The sequence below is a fragment of the Sinocyclocheilus grahami genome, unplaced genomic scaffold (assembly GCF_001515645.1).
Source record: "Sinocyclocheilus grahami isolate Dianchi unplaced genomic scaffold, SAMN03320097.WGS_v1.1 scaffold913.1, whole genome shotgun sequence".
Lineage (NCBI taxonomy): Eukaryota > Metazoa > Chordata > Actinopteri > Cypriniformes > Cyprinidae > Sinocyclocheilus > Sinocyclocheilus grahami.
In genome coordinates, this window is record NW_015506092.1 from 73,806 (window position 1) to 96,257 (window position 22,452).

The 22,452-nt window shown below is 36.7% G+C and overlaps 2 protein-coding genes and 1 pseudogene across 4 annotated transcripts; 2 read left to right on the plus strand and 1 right to left on the minus strand.

The window, feature by feature from the left end:
* Nucleotides 1–3,961: 3,961 nt before the first annotated feature.
* Nucleotides 3,962–7,222, plus strand: LOC107564148 (C-X-C chemokine receptor type 1-like). The gene is made up of 2 exons (XM_016249157.1): nucleotides 3,962–4,001; nucleotides 6,172–7,222. Exon 2 carries the CDS (start codon nucleotides 6,194–6,196, stop codon nucleotides 7,220–7,222), a length of 1,029 nt encoding a protein of 342 aa, XP_016104643.1. The 5' UTR covers nucleotides 3,962–4,001; nucleotides 6,172–6,193.
* A 256-nt stretch (nucleotides 7,223–7,478) lies between these two features.
* Nucleotides 7,479–10,612, plus strand: LOC107564138 (uncharacterized; annotated as a pseudogene).
* A 4,882-nt stretch (nucleotides 10,613–15,494) lies between these two features.
* Nucleotides 15,495–21,204, minus strand: klhl23 (kelch-like family member 23). Of its 3 annotated transcripts, none has more exons than XM_016249141.1 (5): nucleotides 20,656–21,204; nucleotides 17,986–19,203; nucleotides 17,049–17,201; nucleotides 16,756–16,929; nucleotides 15,495–15,724 (listed from the first exon to the last, which is right to left on the minus strand). In XM_016249141.1, the coding sequence occupies exons 2-5, from the start codon at nucleotides 19,196–19,198 to the stop codon at nucleotides 15,513–15,515; spliced, it is 1,752 nt and encodes a 583-aa protein (XP_016104627.1). In that variant the 5' UTR covers nucleotides 19,199–19,203; nucleotides 20,656–21,204; the 3' UTR covers nucleotides 15,495–15,512. The 3 variants fall into 3 exon arrangements, with proteins under 3 accessions (XP_016104627.1, XP_016104626.1, XP_016104628.1); XM_016249140.1 differs by having other exon boundaries at nucleotides 20,651–21,204; XM_016249142.1 differs by lacking the exon at nucleotides 15,495–15,724 and having other exon boundaries at nucleotides 16,501–16,929; nucleotides 20,651–21,204.
* Between the last annotated feature and the right edge of the window lie 1,248 nt (nucleotides 21,205–22,452).

The following is a 22,452-nucleotide window of genomic DNA, read 5'->3' on the forward strand; positions in this document are numbered from 1 at the left end:
AAATTGGCCTTTGAACTTAGCTTTATTGCATGGCAAAAAAAAGTGTTACCTTGCCAAAGCACTGACAGAGCCCACTGATCTAATGGCGTTGTTGAGCGCTCCAAATGCAAACTTTGCATGCAACAATCAGGCAGCAATTGACAGCACTCTGATCTAGTGGCATACAGGCATCGTCAGATTGATAGTACTCTAGCCCAAGTACTGGTCATATTTCAGGGTGACCGTGCCACTCTTTATCACAACCCAGCTAAAAGTGCCAGTACGTGCGCTCATTGGCGCCCCTTCAGCTGGTGGCGCCCTAGACGACCGCCTAGCTCGCCTATGCCTAGAAACGGCCCTGTCTACATGGATATTAAAATCGCCAACAATTAAGATTTTATCTGCAGCCAGCATCAACAGAAAATCTGCAAATCCTTTGATAAAGTCTGTATGGTGCCCTGGTGGCCTATATACAGTAGTCAGTACAAATGTCAATAGGGATTTATCATTAACACTTACTACACAAAGCACCATTACTTCAAACGCATTATACTTGAAATCAGACCTCTGAGAAATACTGAAAATATTACTATAAATTGTATACACTTCCCCCTTTACCTTTTGGATGCGGCTCATGTTTATAACAGTTATCTTGGGGGGTAGACTCATTTAAAATAATGTAATCATCTGGTTTTAGCAAGTTTCTGTCAAACAGAGCACATCTAAGTTATGGTCTGTGATCATATCATTTACAAAAAGCACTTTTGTAGAAAGGGATCTAATATTCATTAAGCCAAGCGTTATCATTTGTTTATCTGTATTATATCTGCTTTTTTATTATTTGTTGAACATCAATTAAACTGGTTTGGACATTTTTTGTATTTTCTAGTTTGGGGAACAGACACAGTCTCTATAGTGTGATATCTAGGTGAAAGAGTCTCTATGTGCTGAGAATTAACTGACTTCTGTGATGTGAGGCGGCTAGCAGACGGTCGGTTTAGCCAGTCTGTCTGCTTCCTGACCTGGGTTAGTCAAGTACAAACTCTAAAAACTATGTGCCATATTTCTAGACAGAAGAGCGGCACCACCCCAGGGTGGATGAAGACCATCTCTTTTCAACAGGTCAGGTCTGCCCCAAAAACTCATCCAATTGGCTATGAAACCCATGTTATTCTGCGGGCACCACTTCGACATCCAACCATTGAGTGATGACAGTCTGCTATGTATATCATCACCACGGTGAGGGGACCAGAGCATATTACAGTGTCTGACATCGTACTTGCAAGGTCACACACCTCTTTAATGTTATTTTTAGTGATCTCTGACTGGCAAAGTCAAACATCATTAGTGCCGATGAGAATAACAAAAAAGTGCATCCACCCATTATAAAGAGTACTCCACACAGCTCCGGGGGGTTAATAAAGGCCTGACAAGGTTAATAAAGTGATGCGTTTGTGTAAGAAAAATATCCATATTTAAAACTTTATAAACTGTAATCTCTAGCTTTCTATGTCATACGCACGTTCACGAGAGAGTGGCGTTCCAGTGGATGACGTAGGTGTAGCATAAGGTCCGGTGAGAATATGCTAATCTCGCGAGAACCAAGTTTTGTTTACAGCAAAGGAAAATCAGTCTCCTCTTGGCTTATCCTCCAACGTTTTTCTTTACAAGAAGGCCTGTATTAACCCCCCGGAGCCATGTGGAGTTCTTTTTATGATGGATGGATGCACTTTATTGGGCTTCAAAATAACAACATACACTGCCATTATAAAGCTTGGAAGAGTCAGGACATTTAAATATAACTCTGATTATTATATAGAAGAAAGTCATATACACCTAGGATGGCTTGAAGTGAGTGAGTGAGCGACGTGACATGTGGCCAAGTATGGTGGACCCATACTCGGAATTAGTGCTCTGCATTTATCCCATCCAAAGTGCACACACACAACAGTGAACACACACACACACACCCGGAGCAGTGGGCAGCCATTTTTTGCTGCGGCGCCCGGGGAGCAGTTGGGGGTTCGGTGCCTTGCTCAAGTGGTATTGAAGGTGGAAGAGAGCGCTGTACATTCACTTTGTGCTAATTTGTGCTTGATTTGAAGGTGAGTAAATCATGGGGTAATTTTCATTTTTGGGTGAACTATGCCTTTAACTTGAGCGCTGCATTGTAGAATACAATGTCATGTGCAAGATGCTGCTAAAGACGTGAGACTCGGGTGCAATGTTTAAAGACATCCATCTAGAGGGGAGGGGATCCAAGATGGCATCCTGCTAAGTCTACTTATATAGTGATCCGCTGACAAATCTGCTTTTAACAGCTAAACTACGCTATATATAATCGTGCTACACATATTAGAATCTACATTTATTTTACTGTGAAGTTACCTCTCAAAACTTTGAAAATGAAATCAGCAACAGATAAAAGGAAAGGAGGAGAGACACCGCGTGCTTCTCGTGTATCTAGTATAGTGAATGTCCACAGCTACGCTTCTCCCGGGGATAAACTTTTATCTACACCGTTTCCTGAGAGCAACACTGCGGTTGGCTGTAAACTTTTTTGACATGGCCTTTTTGTCAGCTACCTTTGCGTTTTCAACCAGTAAGCTTCGGTAAGCTTTATTATTTTCTGTTCATAGTTAAGGGCAGTGTTGGGGAAAGTTACTTTTAAAAGTAATGCATTACAATATTGGGTTACTCCATAAAAAAACAACTAATTTTGTTACTTAGTTACTTTTTATGGAAAGTAATGCGTTACGTTACTTTTGCGTTACTTTTTAAATCTGCACAGGGCTTGCTTATTTGTTTTTCAAATAAAAAAGTTCTATTTTTGGCAAATATAAAAGCCTTTTCACACCAAAAGGGAAATGAATAAGCCTCAGGCTGAAGGAAATGTAAATTTACGTCAGTACAGTAGAATGCAGAAGAAGAAATTTCAACACACTTCAGCAATAAAAAAAGACACACAAATGTTTGCTGCTCGTCCTGTTCCGGCCAAGGAGGCCGTCTATGAACTCTCTGCTCGTCCTGTTCCGGCCAAGGAGGCCGCCGATGAACGATCTGCCCATTCTGTTCCGGCCAAGGAGGCCATCTGGGAACTCTTTGTCTGTCCTGTCACGACTATAGAGGCCGTTTACGAACTCCTTGCTTGTCCTGTCATGGCTATGGAGGCCGTCGGGGAATCCTCATACTGTCCTGTCACGGTTATGGAGGCCGTTTGTGAACTTTTGTCTTGTCCCGATCCAGCCAGGGAGGCTGCCCCTGAACGTTCAGTCTTGTCCATCAACCCCAATGTTCTGTCTGTGTTGTCTGTCTCTGCTCTCTCGTTGTTACAGTCTCCGCCATGGTCTCCTGATCGGTGTGGATCATTATGGTATGCTACATTAGAACAGCAACCAGTGACAAACAAGAACAATACAGTGAAATAATCAACTAACTACAGTTGATCAGTTATCTAGCCCTCTAAACATGGAAAAAAAAAATCATCATACCTTTAGCCTACTGAGCTGCATTCTTTGCAGGAAGTTTGTGTGTCAAATGTGCTAATGAAAATGTGACTTTGTGAAACAGACCGTTCTTAAATAAATTGTTGCTATAGTAGTCTAATATGAATGCTAGAAAGTCTATACACTTGGCAATTGTGATATTTCAAAAGCCTATTATATTGCATCAGCAAATTCTATTTTCACACTTATTTTGAGTGAGGGGGCAGGATAATCCTGCATGGTGAGGGGGCCCCCAGCGGTGCCGGCCCTCAATAAATAATTAATAAATAAATGTACAGTTGTTTTTGGATGACTCTCTGGTGAAACCAAAGTACTGACAATATCTCTACTCTACATTGTTTTTGATTATTCACACAGGAAGGAAAGAGACAGGGTCGCCTAGTGATAATCAGATCTTATGAAACCACTCTCAGAAAATCAACAGTCAGCATTGAGTAATTTTCACTGAATGGTCTCTAAACCCTAGACTGCCAGACCTGAGCGCTGTTAATCCGTAAAATCACAGAAAATAAAACGGTAAGAGAATACAATTTTGATCAATGTATTGAAAGTTTGTTCAGCTTTTAATGAATTTAAAGATTAATGGATTAGCCGATATGACTTAATGTGAACTATTTAAGTATACTTTTACATTTATGCATTTATGCGTATACACTATACCAGTCAAAAGTTTAGACATACCAACTCATTCTTTATTATTGTTATTTTGCACTTTTAGAATAAAGGTCAAGTCATATTTATATAGCACTTTTATGTCTACAATATTGTTTCAAAGCAGATTGACAGTAATAAACAAGACAATAACTAATGTTGCAGTTATTCAATTATAAAACCATTTCAGCTGTAAAGCAGCTCTAAAAAGACAATATTGTCATTATTCAGCTCAATTTATGTCAGTGAGTGTGTGTTTGTGTGTTACAAAGGGAACTCACTTCAAATTTCAGGCCAAGTCAGTTGATTGTTGATTCAGATCACTTTACAATAACAGTACATGAATTATCATGTACTAATACCTGAATTAATAATTACTTGACTATGAACTAATGATGAGTTAAGATATGTATTAATCAAGAACTAATGAAGAACTAACTTAACTACGACATGAGTCATATGAACTACTGCATGAATAACACTACCTTCATTACATGTTAGTTCCTGCATGTTAGGTAATGTAGTAATTAACACTTTGGGGTAAACTAAATCAAACACGCTCTAGAAGCAAGATGTATGAAAATGGCACAATGTAAAATTGTTTATAAATTTGCCACCTGCAGTTGTCACAAACAACAGTGGATTTCTTGCAATATTTACGTTTAAACGAACTCGTCCAACACACAATGATGCATTCATAATTAAAAACAATTTCATCTCATTCTGTTTTGAGTGATTCCACTGCTGCCGTCCTACAATAACGTATTCATTAAGCAGGTGCAATTTTCCAAATTAAAATCAGTGTTAGCATGGAGATGATGGTCATAGCTTTGTTTATGTTATGTTCATGTACTGTTATTGTAAAGTGTTACCGCACAATTTAACATTTCAAGTTGACTAAACTTAACATTTTCAGGCAGCACAAACACTTTTTAAGTTGAAAATTTTTTTCAGTGTGAAACAAGCTTAATTTGGTTATAAGACACTCTACAGAAGGCAGTTAAGAGAGTCATTAAAATGGTAAAATAATGTATATGAGAATTATCTATCTAATCCAATCAAAATTAAAAATTTACATTTCATAAATTACATTGATTAACACATACTGTACAGAATGTCCAACATTTTGACAGGTAGTGAATCATTTGAGTGCGTTATATCTAAATATGCTGATTCTAATAATTTTTTTCCCCTTACAGTTGGAAGTCAAACGTCTTAAACATGGAAGCTACTACTGGAAAATTGCACCTGCTTAATGAATACGTTATTGTAGGACGGCAGCAGTGGAATCACTCAAAACAGAATGAGATGAAATTGTTTTTAATTATGAATGCATCATTGTGTGTTGGACGAGTTCGTTTAAACGTAAATATTGCAAGAAATCCACTGTTGTTTGTGACAACTGCAGGTGGCAAATTTATAAACAATTTTACATTGTGCCATTTTCATACATCTTGCTTCTAGAGCGTGTTTGATTTAGTTTACCCCAAAGTGTTAATTACTACATTACCTAACATGCAGGAACTAACATGTAATTACGGTAGTGTTATTCATGCAGTAGTTCATATGACTCATGTCGTAGTTAAGTTAGTTCTTCATTAGTTCTTGATTAATACATATCTTAACTCATCATTATTTCATAGTCAAGTAATTATTAATTCAGGTATTAGTACATGATAATTCATGTACTGTTATTGTAAAGTGTTACCGCACAATTTAACATTTCAAGTTGACTAAACTTAACATTTTCAGGCAGCACAAACACTTTTTAAGTTGAAAATTTTTTTCAGTGTGAAACAAGCTTAATTTGGTTATAAGACACTCTACAGAAGGCAGTTAAGAGAGTCATTAAAATGGTAAAATAATGTATATGAGAATTATCTATCTAATCCAATCAAAATTAAAAATTTACATTTCATAAATTACATTGATTAACACATACTGTACAGAATGTCCAACATTTTGACAGGTAGTGAATCATTTGAGTGCGTTATATCTAAATATGCTGATTCTAATAATTTTTTTCCCCTTACAGTTGGAAGTCAAACGTCTTAAACATGGAAGCTACTACTCCAGATTTCATATACCCTGAATTGGTGACTCCCTGCCCAGAAAACATGCAGAATATGAACAGCACGGTTTTGGTCTTAGTTTACGCCATAGTCTTCTGTCTGAGCTTGCCAGGCAACATGGTGGTGATATTCGTGGTGAGTTGCATGGAGAACCGCAGGACGTCAACTGACGTTTACCTGATGCACCTGGCCATCGCCGACCTGCTCTTTTCTTTGACACTCCCATTCTGGGCTACATACCTTCACGTCGGCCACTGGATGTTTGGCACAGTTATGTGCAAAGTGATTTCAGGCTTGCAGGAAGTTACATTTTACTGCTGCGTCTTTCTTCTGGCATGTATTAGTATCGATCGCTACCTGGCCATCGTGAAAGCAACCCAATTTCTCACCCAAAAACAGCATCTGGTGGGAAAAGTGTGTGCGATGGTGTGGCTATGTGCCTTTTTGTTGTCCCTGCCCATTATGATGAATCGTGAGGCCTTTGAGTCCAGTTATATGGAGGAATATGTATGCCATGACAATTTGACCGCGGAAAACATGGACAGCTGGAGAGTGAGTTGGCGGGTTCTCCACCACACTTTGGGATTCTTCCTGCCATTGGCCGTCATGATGTTCTGCTATGGTTTCACCATCTGCACGCTTTGCCGCTCGCGAGCCAGCCAAAAGCAGAAGGCCATGCGGGTCATCCTATTCGTCGTGTTGGCTTTTATTGTCTGCTGGCTGCCCAATAATATCCTAGAGTTAATAGACAGCCTGATGCGAGGCGGCCAGGTGATGGAAACGTGTAAGCTGAGAGACCATATAGACGTAGCCTTGTACGTCACGCAGGCATTGGCTTTCGCCCACTGTGCGATAAACCCCATCTTGTATGCCTTCATTGGAAAGAAATTCCGCAACCAGCTCTTGACGTCTCTCTTTAAGAAAGGCCTGTTAAGGAGAAACACAATGTCGAAATATCGAGTGGGATCTGTTTATAGCTCTGGAAGCACTAGGCAGATGTCAGTGACTCTGTAGTCAACTCTATTCCTCTTATAACATTAAAATGATATGTATTCTCCCTCTTCTGCTTCTGTTAAAGAAATAGTTTAGCCAGAAATGCTAATTGTTATCTCATCCCTGTCATAAAAATGCAGTGTTTTGAGGTTGGGTCAATAATGGCAGAATTGTCATTTTTAAGTGGTAAAATAAGAGTGTGCTTGTGTATCTTTGACTTTCTCGAGCTTTTTTACTGATAGTGATCTTGAAATGTTTTTCTTTAATTTGAGGCAACATGCCGAGCTCATGCTTTTTGAACGCCGTGTACATATCAGAATGATCTGTGAAAAACACTTTGCAGAGGTTTCCGTTTTTGTTGGAAAAGTGTAATAGGTGAAAGTAGAGGTTTTCTGCTTTGTATATTTTTCATCTGAATTTTACCTGTAATTTCGTTCTCTCTTTTTTAAGTTTGAGGTTGGTAAGATTTTTAAATCTTTTTTAAAGTCTCTTATGCTCACCTAGGCTGCATTTATTTGATCAAAAATACAGTAAAACAGTAATGTTGTGAAATGTTATTACAATAAAAAACGTTTTCTATTTTATTGTTTAAAGCTGTCATTTATTCCTGTGATCAAAACTAAAGTTTCAGCATCATTACTCCAGTCTTCAGTGTCACATGATCCTTCAGAAATCATTCTAATATGCTGATTTGCTGCTCATGAAACATTACCATTGCCAAAAAAAAAAAATTTAAAGGTTTTATTAGTTGCTTGTTTCAGGACATGCTATTTTTTGTTCTTACTCTAAAATAATGTAAAAAGCCAATTATGTTTTGTCTTCACATTTGTAAATAAAGCTGCTTCAGAAAAAAATGCTTCTCACACTTGTACATTCATTTTTTGTTGTTGAGTAATCAGCCTGCTATGGGTCAGGCAATGACATGATTTCACTAATGTCTCACTTCCTCTCGACAACAAAACAGAGAGAAGTGAAGCAACCTGTTTTCCTCCTTCAAAGGGCACAACCCTAAAAACATTCATACACATAAACAGATATGCAAAATATAGGAAAACTGCACTGTAAAAAAAAACTTGTAAATGACTGGCAGCTATGGCTGCCAAATAAAAACTGTAAAATTTAGAATCAGAATGAGCTTTATTGCCAGGTATGTTTACACATACGAAGAATTTGTTTTCGTGACAGAAGCTTCCACAGTGTAACAGAATGACAGTGACAGAACAAAAAACACAGATAAGCTGAAGTCCACGAACAGGATCCTCACATAAGTCCCTGGTCTGTCTAGATGTTGCAGAACATAATGCAGTCCCATGTTAACTGCATCGTCCACAGACCTGTTTGCTCTGTAGGCAAACTGAAGAGGATCCAGCAAGGGTCCAGTGATGTCCTTCAGGTGGGCCAGCACCAGTTTTTCAAAAGTAAAATATCTTAATTGAAATAAAGTGCAAAAACAATAATTAAAAAAAAAATTCATTAAAGGTTTTACAGGGAGAAAAATATTATTTTACAGATTTTTCCTAGTTTCAATTATGATATTTTACTTTAATTTTATGTTTTTTGTTTGTTATTTACCATTTTTTTACGGGACTTTTTTTACAGTGTATAAAAGTGGTATTAGGTTTTATTCTCTAAATTATATCAAAAATATATATACCTTTTTGAAATGTATGCCAATCGACTAGGTGTTAACCGAGATAAAATTGCACCTGTCCATGTGACATGTCATTCATCAATCTGGTTTGCATAGATAAAGTCTTGAGAAATGGAAACAGGAAAGGGTGCTTTTGCAACATAATACAGTTCACTTCTGTCTTTTTTCATAAACAAACTCTTCTCTAATTCTTAATGCTGTGTCCATCTCATAATCTCAGGTTAACCTCATTATCAGTGTTAACCAGTGTTAACCTCAGTTTAAACTATTATCAGTGTGCCTACTTCTGTGAGTGTGAATTAAACAACACTGGTGAGAGTACTGTTAATCCCCATATTAATACATAAAAAAGACTAAAAGAAGGGTTAGAGTTTAGGTAGTAATCAAAGAATCGGTAGAGAATGAAGTATATATACTAATAAGTATATGCACCGGCCTGTGATAAGCACAATTATTATTTTTTGCTTCTTTCCCAGAAGGGTCCAGGATGTGGTTTCTCACTCTATGTTTTCCACTGTAGTCAAAAATTACGGAAGCCCTGAACCGCAACGTGAAAAAAAAAAAAAAAAAAGATACCTTCAAGGTAGGAGAAAAAAAGTGTCTTAGATAAGACCCCTTAGTAGTGTCTTAGATCCTAACTGTATGGAAGCCCATTTCTAAGGAAGCCCATTTCCATCACATAAGAAAAAAAAACAATGTGTTAAAAAGTCGAAATTTTGACATTACGAGATAAAAAAGTTGAAATTATGACTTTCAAAAAAATTAAATTATGACTAACAAATTTGAAATTCTGAGATTAAAAAGTTAAAATTATGAAATTAAAACTAAATTATGACTTGCGAACTCATTTGACACGACACTACACAGGCTAGTGGTCTAATGAACTAAGGACTAATTAAGGAGTATTTTAAACATGGTTTGACTAATGATGAAATTCTGAGCAAACGCACTCTTGAAAGGATTTTAAGCAAGAACCAGCTTTGGTGCAGAAAGAACAAAACCTATGTGGCTGAGGTGGCAGCTTTCATTGAACAGCTATTTCAAACCTCTGGCCAGTCTCATGGTTATAGATGGATGCACCAAAAATGTTGGTTGAATGGTATTGTAACTGATAGGGAAACGGTGCGAGTTCTGCTCCGGCTTTTAGATGGTGAAGGGGTTAATTTGAGGTCAAGAAATTGACTGGGGTGCCGTGTGTGTATCATAGTGGTCCTAACTTTGTGTGGCACGTAGATGGCTATGATAAGCTGAAGCCATTTGGAATTAGTGGATGTATAGATGGATTTTCCAGGAGCATAATATGGCTTGAGGCATACAAGACCAACAATGATCCAAGATTTACACTTCATGGATGTAGCAATTAAAGCTGGGGGTTGTCCTGCTAGAGTAAGGCTAGATTTAAGAACAGAAAATATTAAAGTGGCTGAGATGCAGAGATTTTTGACTTCTTCTGAGGATCGACCAGAAACAGACCATACTTTTGGCCCAAGCTCTGGAAACCAGCACATCGAAAGATGGTGGCTGACTCTGCGAAGTGAATGTGTGCAATTTTGGATAGACCTTTTTGACAAACTGAGAGAAGATGGGCACTTCGCAGACACTTTTTTGGAGAAATCCTTGGTCCAGTTCTCCGTGTGCTTCGGATGTGTGCACTCAGAAAACCGTTTAGCAGAAGTTTAAACTCATATGGTTTAAAACGCATGATTTCAGCGCGATAAACATGATAATCAGAACCAAAACAGATGTTTTTTTGCAGGTAAGAGCTGTAATGGCACAGCTCTATTCTGGAAAAGGGGGCGGGGAGCAGCAGCTCATTTGCATTTAAAAAGACAGGCATGAAAACAGCATGTTTTGCTTCCACTCAAAATAGGCATTTTCAAAATTATATAATAAATGATCTGTGGTGTATTTTGAGCTGAAACTTCACAGACACATTCTGGGGAGACCAGAGACTTACCGTACTGACCCGAATATAAGACGATGTTTTTTTCTTGGAAATACATCTGAAAAAACGCGGTCGTCTTATATTCAGGCTCTAGACTTTGACATGTCAATAATACACACACAACAATAGGTGACGCCAAATACGCATAAAACGAGTGTGCCATGAAATACGTAATGTAATGCGTGTTGTAAAGATCGTGAGTAAAAACAAAAGAAAGCCTTACAGCTGCATGAGTCGTGACTGTCACGTTAGCCTGATGGGACCAAACTCCCTTTGTGATTTTAAAACGTAAGACACTACCCAGATTTGAAGACTACAGTAAGATTGAACTTCTACTGTTAATAAGATGTTGGTAGGCTACTATTAGATGGATAGCCTAAATGTCCTAAATCAGATGGGCTACCTGTTTTTTTTTTTTAATGGTATATCAAACAGTGTATATTTTTTAAATGTGATTGTTGGTACATTTTACCTGTTTTTACCACACTTTCAAAACAAACATTATAATATATGCAATATGAAAATAATTGAAGATAAAACGTGTTTTACTGAGAAAAAACAAGATTTGGTTTTTAAAAAGCCTTTTTTCAAAAGGTACATCTGGAAAAGGGGTGGTCGTCTTATATTCGGGCCAATACGGTATATTACATATTGTAACAAGGGACATAATATGTCTCCTTTAACAAAATCCAGGTGAGTTTATTTTGTTTATCTCAACTGCCTTGATTGCCTATACATTAACGTATTTTAATGCACACCTGTAAAGGAGATTGTAGTCACCAATTTTCTGTGGAGTTAGGCTTGATAATGTCTAAATTTATGTTGGGATACTGTATTCAAAATTATTTGGCTAGGCATTAAAAGTTACAAAAGTATTATTAATATGTTAATACTGTATGTAATAATAATTTTCACATTTTGTTCCATGAATTATGAGAATTGAAAATTCTATAGCTGATTAACACAAGAAAAGCTGGCAAGAGTTTATCTAAAACATTATTTAATTTCATCTGAACGGAGTAAGGCTCTATGATTTTGTCCACACAGGGCTTCACAACACACACACACACACACACACACAAAATACTAAAGATGCGTCCCTATACACTATACACTATACACTATGCACTATGCACTATGTACTCAACCATGTAGTGTATGAATTATATAAGGTTATTTTGTCATTCATAATCATAGCCCCTCCCCCTTCACTACATAATTAAAGCTGCGACAGTTGAGTGCATAAAGTGTCCAACATTCCACACACATTTTTGTCGGTTCTTTAAGTGCATCATCCAGGTATTTAAAGTGCATTTTCTCTTTTTGGAATTTTCAGTGTGAACACACTACTCGCACTATTTATACTACTTAACGGCATAGAATAGTGCATGTCACTACTCGATCTGTCCCGGAAACACGATTTGTACTGTGCATGTGCAAAAATGCATCTACTTCCTGTCTGGAAAAAAAAACAAGGCGTATGTGTGACCTGCATGTATTGGAAGCTATATTGAATTGCCCTGTCTAGACGAACATGCACTTCAAATGCTTCTGTGAAATACATGTGGTATACTAACACATGACCTGCATGTATTGGAAGCTATATTGAATTGCCCTGTCTAGACTATAGATGAACATGCACTTCAAATGCTTCTGTGAAATACATGTGGTATTCTAACACATAAACCAATAGGGACATTCTAAAATGCTTAACGTGGCTTAATTGATTAAAACAGTGACATTGTAGGACCAAATTCAGTACAAACCTTATTAATAAAGCATACATTTGGCAGACAAGCAGAATAGCTCAGAATGGTCTTTGGATTCATAGCCACGCAGACTGGGAATCATGACCTTTCGGCTCCATCTTGACCCTCAGAGGCCAGGATTCTGTCTCGGCCCTTCGAACCTTCGGCTCCACCGTCATCAGTCTTCTGTTCGGCTTCACTGGGGCCTCTTGTACTCCTAGCTGCTGTTTCTAGTTTAGTTCCTCATTTTAGTCTGTGTATTTATACCCCATTTAATTCAGTTAGAAAGAAATATAAATCTTTTGTAACATTATAAATGTTTTTACTGTCACCTTTGATCAATCTAATGCACCCTTGCTAAATAGCATTCAGTTCTTTTTAGAAAATCTTACTGACCCTAAACTTTTGAATGGTATGTCAAATTTTAGTTGTTGCCTACATTTGTTTCAGGGCATGTTGTTTTCCTCTTACTCTAAAAAATGTAAAAAGCTAATTATTGTGTGCTGATTCTGCTTCACAGGTACAAATAAAGTTAATTCAGAAAAAATAGCTTTCTCACACTTGTACATAAACTTCTTTTGAGAAATCAGTCTGCTCTGGGTCAGGCAATGACATGCTTTCACAAATGTCTCCACTTCTCTCCGACAAAACAGAGGAGAAATTACAGAGAGAAGTAAGGCATCTTGGTTTCATGCTAAATGAAGTTACGCTGATAACTTTATATGCCACTAAAATACAGAGGGTGTGTTAAAGTGTTCTTAAATATAATTCCTTAAATTATATTAAAAATATATTCATCTGACTGATTTTACCCAGTGGTTTGTTCATATATAATTTCCTGATTTTGTTACGATTTTATTAAAAAAAAAAAATTTGGAAATATGTTGTGGTCAAGCTCAGACATGATAAGACACTTGCATGAATAGGATATTTATAAAGGGCTAAAGTTAGCAGCTGTTCACATGGAAGGACGTCAACTCCAAATTTGTTTAGCTAATATCATGATTCCAGTTTCTGTCATTTTATGAAAGGATGGAGTGTTTTCAATTCACACAATCTGATATTTGTATTAGTAGTGTGTTATTATTGCTATATTCCAAATTCAGCAACTGTAACTGTTATCTGTTTAGAATTTGGACAGAACTACAGTAGGGCCAGGAGTCATTTTAGGCACTTTTTTTTTTTTTTTTACTATTTAAAAAATTATAATCTAAAAAAATGTATATAAAAAAAAAAGATAAAAATAAGAAACACCAGAATATTTCTTAATACATTGCCATTTTTTTCATGCTATCATGTTAGTAAACAGGCAACAAGTAAAATGATTTAAAAGGAATTTCCTGTGTTCAGTTAATCATAATTTTATAATGTTAAAAACTAACTAATATGAATAAAATGTTATCTAATCACAACATATGATAAATGTGCGCCATGGCAGTAATCAGCCAGCAGATGGCGCTACCACTCACAGCTGACAAGATAAGCTTGCAGAAGTAGAAGAAGAGGAAAACACACATGTAAGTGCACTGCATGTTTACCTTCTGATCCAATGTGAATTTTCTACTTGAGGAAAGTCACTATATCACTAGAAGTCTCGTGTTATCATGATCATGTGGCGTTTCAGTTAAGAGAGAAACAGTCGACGTTTCTGATCTGATTAACATTAGTATGAACTATGAAAACACGGACTGATATGAGCAGGATTAATTGATCATCTGAGGTAGATATGAAGCTCAAAGAGCTAGAAAGCTGCCTTCAACAGGTTGATGGATTTGAGGAGCCCAAAATACTCCTGGAGCAGTATCCCACCAGTCCGCATATAGCTGGTGAGCATTATACTGTATTTGTATCCATTCCATTGTATGCATTTTTAACCATAAGATGTGTATTTGTGAGTTTTTTACATAGAGTAAAAGTAATATGTGTGTATATACATATATAAGATACACTCTCTCTATGTATACATTGGATTGATTTTAATAACTTTAATGTACTTGAATTGTGCATCAAACACTAAGAATATACAAATATTGGATCAAGACTCGGTATCGGCAGATATTCAATATTCAATGACTCTGATCGGATCTGGGGCACAAAAAACCTGATCGGGACATCCTCCCTACCCTGTAGGTTGTAATAAGCTTTATAGTGATATGGTGTTTTTTGTCCTCAACCGTTGTTGTTTCTCTCACAGAGCTCAGATACGACCTGCCAGCATCTTATAAGTTCCACAAAAAGAAGTCGGTAAGTCAATGTTTTGTTACAAACCCATAAGTTAATTGCCACAAAAATATTGCACTGGACACATGTAGACACATTTTTTCAGACTTTACAATGACAAACTAGTTACATGATTTTTCTATCTGATTATTTTAGGTTGATATTCAAGTGGACTTCATACGATTCACTCCAACATAAACATGTTGGGCAAAAAGGAGTTTGTGTTGCTTTGCAAAATTTTTGTATTATTTTATGGATAAAAATACACTGTTCCTCAAAATACCTTTTCTAAATAACCATACTGCATCATTTTTGGGTGGATACCACAGAAATACTAGCGTCTATGTAGGATTTACAAACACGTTTGTTGGAACTTTATTTAAATTTGTGCTTTTCACATTTTTGGCAGCATACACAGTTGATAAAACATCACAATAACTATAAACAATAAATTACACAATACACATCACATATTTATAGTAAAATCCTGGGTTCACAACTATATTACAAATACAAAATCATCCAAATAAATATTAATAATACTAAGGAATAAATACATTTCTTGATGTAAAACACCAGAACAGTTTAGTTTTTTTGCTGCAAAACATTAGTCTTCAAAAAGGTACTGTGCAAAAAGTGAAGTGCTGTAATCTATTGTGCTGTTCAGTATATATTTAGAAACAGCCCTTTATCTTCCAGCAGAGATAACAGACAATCAGTGACTTCACGTGTTGAACAAATATAATATCATATTGACATCACACTCACAAGTTTAGAATTATATATCGCGGGGTCCAAACGTCTGAGATTTTCAGGATAACAATTCAAGTGATTAATTGAACTGAAAATGAAGAATTCTTGTTGGTTTGTCTCCCTTTTGGAGCTGATGTGAAACCAAAACCTGATGATCATGTTCTCCAGCATGATTTGAGATGATCCAAAGAGCAATGGATGAACATCTGACCATCAATACAAAGAGTCACATGATCCATGTAAGAAATTTGCATTAATTTGCATTTGCATGTAAGAATTATGCAGTACACTCTTAAAAATAAAGGTGCTTCAAAAGGTTCTTCAAGCGATGCCACAGAAGAACCATTTTTGGTTCAACAAAGAACCATTCAGTCAAAGGTTCTTTAAAGAACCATCTCTTTCTTACCTTTTTATAATCTGAAGAACCTTCTTTCGCCACAAAGAAGCTTTTGTGAAACAGAAAGGTTCTTCAGATGTTAAAGGTTCTTTATGGAACCATTTAGAAAAAAAGGTTTTTCTATGGCATCGTGAAGCACCTTTATTTTTAAGAGTGTATGGAATTAGATTTTAGTCATTTCCAGGTCTGGATAAGCATGGGAAAATATTTCCATACTATTACCCTAATTTTGTTTTAATATAAAATTGATAATCAGAGTGTTTTTCATGGCGTTTGGAGCAGCAGTCAATACAGCCACAAGTTTAGTGAAAATGTGAGAGCGGATCTGCACTGTTTTTACCGATGAATATTGACAAATGACTGCACAATGTATTTAATATAATGCTAAATTTATAGTACAACATTTGCTCTAACACTTTATTTATATATAGTTCAGTCACCGTATCGCCATATGCATTGGCAGTAGCAAGTTCCTGTACTTGCTTGCAGCAGCAGCAGCAATAATCTACAACTACAGCAATAACCAACAGCAGCAGCATAGCAGATCTGTTCCGCCAAGACCAAATACATTAACATTTTCATATCCATCACCATGCAAAAAATGTTCCGAGAGTTGCCATGATTGAACTATGTTTAAATAAAATGTCTCAGACATTTAGACCCCACTGGATGTGGCTCCACAGACAGTGATTGTGCTGTGATTTCACACGCTGAACACACAAACGCAGCCGTGTGAGCGTGCAGCCGATGGGAGGTTTCCCACTATCTCCCAGCAGTCTATCTCAGGGTCGTACCTCTCTATACTTTGCAGATATGTCCCTTTAGAGTATGAATACCCACCTGCTACATAGATGCCCCCTTTTATAACAGCTGAGCCGCATTCCATCCTTCTCTCCTTCATCGCACACATCTGCCTCCATTCATCTCTCTCGGGATCGTAACAGTCTGTGATGGTGGTCTGACCGCCGACCAGATAAAGCTTATTGTTCAAGGAGACCGAGCAAAGGCCATACTCTGAAAGTAAAGAGTTTTGATGAGCTTTTCAAATCACAAGCGATAGTGAAGAAAGAGAAACCATCTGGGCTCATTTCCAAACCATTTAGCTTATCGAATACAAAATGTAGGTGGCTCACCAGGATGTGGACATATCGTTGTGATGCTCCACTCATTGATATCTGGCCGGTAAGTCTGAATCTTCTCGTAAGTGCAGGTTCCTCTGTACCCATAATGCCCTCCGGTTACATAGACTCTGTCATTCACCACACAAGCGGTTGCATTTCCCACGCCTTTAAAGTCAAAACAGAAAGACGCTGAACTTCCATCAACAGGCATATTAGATCTACAATATTTTAAAGTTTTTATGTGTAAGATTTTCTGACTTTTTAAAAAGCTGAAATCCTAGTGAAGAACTGCACTACGCATTAGATTTTAATTTTGAAAAAAAGTCTATTGTGCTCACCATGGCCATATTCATTTGATGCAGTAAAAACAACAATATTTTTAAAAATTAATACAACTTTAAATAACAGCTTTCTATTTGAATATATTTTAAAAAGTAATTTATTCCTGTGATGCAATGCTGAATTTTCAGTAGGGCTGGGCGAAATGGCCAAAAAAAATTATCTTCTATATATTTTTAGGTATACAAGTAAAAATATTACTGACCTCAGTAGTTTATATATCTGTCTGAATATTTCTCCATGCATTTAAAATGCTGTTTCAGACTTTAAAAAAAAAAAAATTAATTAGAATGTTTTACCATGGTTTGTGATTTTTAGTATGTAACAGATCAATCATTGCAAATGACATGACAACATTTAAGTACAAAATCGTGTTCCTTTTTACAGTCTTTTTTTTTTTTCTTGCTTAAAATGAAATGTTGTGATGTTGCCATTCATCTTGGATCTGGTAGATTTGGTAAATGCCTCTTAACTGAAGTATTTTTTTGAAATCCCTAAAAAGAATAGGGAAAAATACTTCCAGCACCATGGCCTCAAAAAAATAACTCCGAACTCCTCATTCAGGCAACCAATCCAATAGATGTGTGTAAATAAACTGAAATTCTCATACCTTGTATCATATCAGCCACAGGAAACCATCTCCTCTTCAAAGGATCATAGACTTCAGTTTCTTGAGTAGGAGCTCCTGTCGTATATCCACCAATGACGTATATGCATCCACGTAAAGCCACGGAGCAGTGGTAGTATCTGGCTGTGATCATGGGACATCCTTCTGTCCATTCATCCGAGTCTGTGTTATAAATCCACACGGTATCTAAAGCATCCACAGTCTGTGTCCTGTATCCTCCTGTCACATAGATATGAGGGCCTAGAAGTGCCACGCTATAACTCTCTCTTTCAAAATCAGGCATGTCTTTGCCCTGAACCCATGTGTTGGAAACAGGGTCCCACATGTGGACTTCACACAACGGATGCCAGTAATATCCACCAATAACATACAAGCTGCACGTTAGTTTTTTGCAGCACTGTGAGAAACCTTTGCTCGGCTTTAAGGAGGCACGAATCAGAGATCGCAATTTGTTTTCAGAGCAACCTTTGCGTAGATCCAAAGCAGTTTTGAGGCAAGCATCATCCACTTCGAGATGGATGCATTTGAGAAGCTCTTGAAGGTGGTCTATTCGAGGAGCCGTGTCATGGGCGACCCATTTGACCACTGCATCCAATAAAGTCACTTCTTTCCACACATTAATGTTCTCCGTTTCTAAAATCCCCATGAGCTTTTGGAAATCCACCTCTAGGAACTCCTCCTGAAGTGTGAGTTCTTCAAAGCGGCTCAGTATGATCCTCAAAGCCTCGTGCTGCAAATCAGAGCACACGTGAAGCTCAGCAAACGAGTGCATCCCGAGGCAGTTATCGACGTCCAGCAGATGAATCAAGAAGCTCTCGCAGGCTTTCTTGAGCGAGTTGAACTGCAACAGGTCTGCGGCTTCAAGAAGACTTTGGACGTTGTTCTGGGTTATGCTGATCTTTGACGTGTAGACGTAGCTCACCAAAGCACCCAGAATCTCTCCGTTTATGCAAGGTAGGTTGATGGTGTCGTTCAAACGTTCTCTCATGTCTAAGGTGAACATTACCTTGAAATAGGAGCTGCGGGCTGATAGGACAGCCTTGTGGCAGTGGAAGAGCTGTCCGGATGAAGACTGCAGGGTGACGTCTGTGAACAGACCGCTGCTGTGAAACTCATGAAGAGCTTCCAGCACCTCAGAGGAGTGAGAGGCATCGCAGAACTCGTAGGAGTAACCGCTTTGAGCTTTTCCTGACATTGCAACTGGAAAGAGATTTTCAAATGAGTTTTCAAGTGTCCTTACAAAAAAAGCTATATTACAAAATTATCATCAAGGAAAATGCATTTAAGTTGTAGAAATGTAATAAATTAATAGTACATATATATATATATATATATACACACACACACAAACATACATATATATATCTATATATCTATATATATAAATGCTTCTAGTTATGCTCAGCTCTAGGATATTTTGTTTACTGTCTATGACAATACGATAGCAACAAAGCCAGAACTAATGCAGGTAAAACCAAATTCATATTTTAGACACCATTTTTATCATATTTATTCCAGTAAATATTATTTTTGAACTTTTTGTATGGACACAAACCTGGTTGTATATCTTCACAAATGTTGACTTATGTTGTCACATCATATGGGGCAAGTTGTCACACTGGGCATTAAATGCATTTTTAGCAAAATGTAAACCGTAAAACAATTTTACACGACCAAAAAAATGCTAAATGTAAATGGTAACAAAATATGAAACAGTTTTGGCACAGTAGTTTTTCTATATATAATTTTGTTTTTACTGGGTTTGTTTACCTAACACGTTTTACACAAATATATTTATTTTGAGCACAAAATTTAACCTAATGTAAGACTATTTTAAACCAGTGTTATTTAGCATCACTAAAATACTATTCAAGTTTTTAATGCTTTGAAATAGCTTTCCGTTTTCATTTTTGTTAAAAGTTTTAGTAATTTTTTTTGGTCATTTGATTTTTTATTGCTTTAAATACATGTCTAAATATGTGTATTATTTTAGTGTTATATTGGTACATAAAGTGAACATGAGAAATGCCTTGGCAACTAACTGAAATTAAATAAGTATTTGTATATATTTAATAACGTTTATTTCCTTTCAAGTAGCGAAGACGTTTCTTTACCTTTTACCTTTTAGTCATCTAGCAGACGCTTTTATCCAAGCGACTTACAAATAAGAAAAAGTAATTAAAACTCTATATATATATATATATATATATACACACACACATTTAATAAAATAAAATAAATAAAAATGACAAATGCATACAACATTTTAAAACTAAAAATTTAAATGAAAACAAAAAAATAAAGCTAAAAACAATTCAAAATATTAAAAGAACAAAAGGTATGAGTATAATAATGATTCTAACATAACACTAAGCCAAACACCAAAAAACAACTAACTTACATGTGTATGTACAGCCACACACATACACATATATATATATATAAATACATTCAATATATTATTTATATTGTTTCTATGGTTTTAGTTTTGATAATAACCCTGTTTTAACCTTGGTTTTTGCAACCAACCGACAAAAACACAGCTAATGATGAAAACAAACAGTGCATTTTAACTCAGGCCCCAAAACTAGTTAGTTACTGGTAATAGCGTTTGTGACAACTAGCCCCTATGTAAAAACAAGCTTACCTGACCCGTCTAATGACTGATTGACACAGCTCGTCCTTTCTTCGTAGAAGTTTTATCCCCAGCAGTGCGGCTTGTGCTCGGACAGATCAGACATGTGGCCCCTGTATTTAGTGTCAGCCTCTGGAGAATGTCGAGCTCCTATTTTGGTATCTGTGTATTATAGCAGGAGCCTCGCTGCTGTCACCCTCCACTAACGTTACTGATTCAACACGTCCTCCAGCCATGTGACCAAACCAGTATGTTAGCATCCCATCTTCATAAATACATGTTTAAAAAAAGCCTAAGTTTGCTTTTTCAATCAACTGAGACATAAATAACACCAGTTTTCACGTTTTAGTTGTCATGGCAGTGTCCAGCGAATAATCCTAATAAGGATTAAAGCCGTTGCATAATAACGCCTGAGGGAAACCGTACCAAGGGGGGCCGAAACACCAAGAATTAATCCATTCTAAAGCTTCACCGTTTCCTGAACACAAGAGCGTTTGTTTATAGCTTAGCGACGGTGAATTATTGGTGTGTAGTTGCCGTTAAGTCCACAGGGTACAGTAAAAGGACAGAAATAACTCACGGTTACCATGGAAACAGTGTGAGGGGGTCAGTCGATGAAGCGAGCGCCTGGTCCCGTTTGATTGAGGCGATTTTTAAAGTGTATTTCTCTGAAGTGACTTCCCATTAATAATGTTTAAGTGCTACTAATTTCAAGTTTTTAAATTGAATGCATTCTGCAATCTCGAGATAGCTAAACATGTTAATGTTTGCTAGCAGTGTTTGGTTCCCTGGAACGTTCTTGGAACAAAAAGGTCAGAAGGGAAATAAATGCTAAAAAAAAAAATAATAATAACCATTAGCAGTGTTGGGGAAAGTTGCTTTTAAAAGTAATGCATTGCAATATTGCGTTACTCCGTGAAAAAAGTAACTAATTACCGTTACTTTTTGTGGAAAGTAATGCGTTACGTTACTTTTGCGTTACTTTTTAAATCTGGACCGGGCTTGCTTTTGTTTTTAAAATAAAAAAGTTATATTTTTGGCAAATATATAAAAACCTTTTCACACCAAAAGTGAAATGAATGCGCCTCAGGCTGAAGGGAAAGTAAAGGGCAGAAGCAAATAGAATGGGATTAAATACATAAAGGATATTTGTGTTGTTTAACATTTAATTATTGCAGGTTTGCATCATATTCTGAGCATTTTTTTATACTGAATCAGTTTTTTTTTTTTTGAGTGAGATGAATTAATGCATATTCATATTTATTTTAGAACTACAGTAACATCTTCTGATTTCTCTCAACATGGGGACAGGAGAGCTGTCAATCAATAAATTGGAAAAAAAAGTAACTTGCGTTACTTATTTGAAAAAGTAACTCAGATATTCTCTGGTAAATTAAAAAGTAATGCGTTACTTTACTAGTTACTTGAAAAAAGTAATCTGATTACGTAACTCGCGTTACTTGTAATGCGTTACCCCCAACACTGGCCATTAGAAAATGCACCGTAAGATCTTATCAGATAAAGACTTTCTGCAACATTCAGGAAACCTTACATGGACAGGATTTTAAATGCTATGGAAAGGTCGTGTGGTTGTTGGGATGTATTTATGCCTTATGAAAGGTAACAGCCTTGTGGACAAGGTCATGAAACTAAAGTGTTTTGAAAGTGGATGAACTCTGTTCAAATTTTTGTCATGTGTTCATAAGCAGAAGTATCCATCATTTACATATCTATGCATCTGAAGAGAAACAGCAACAGCAAGTATGTGGTAAAAGGGCCAAGTATGATTTTAAACACACACACACACGCACGCA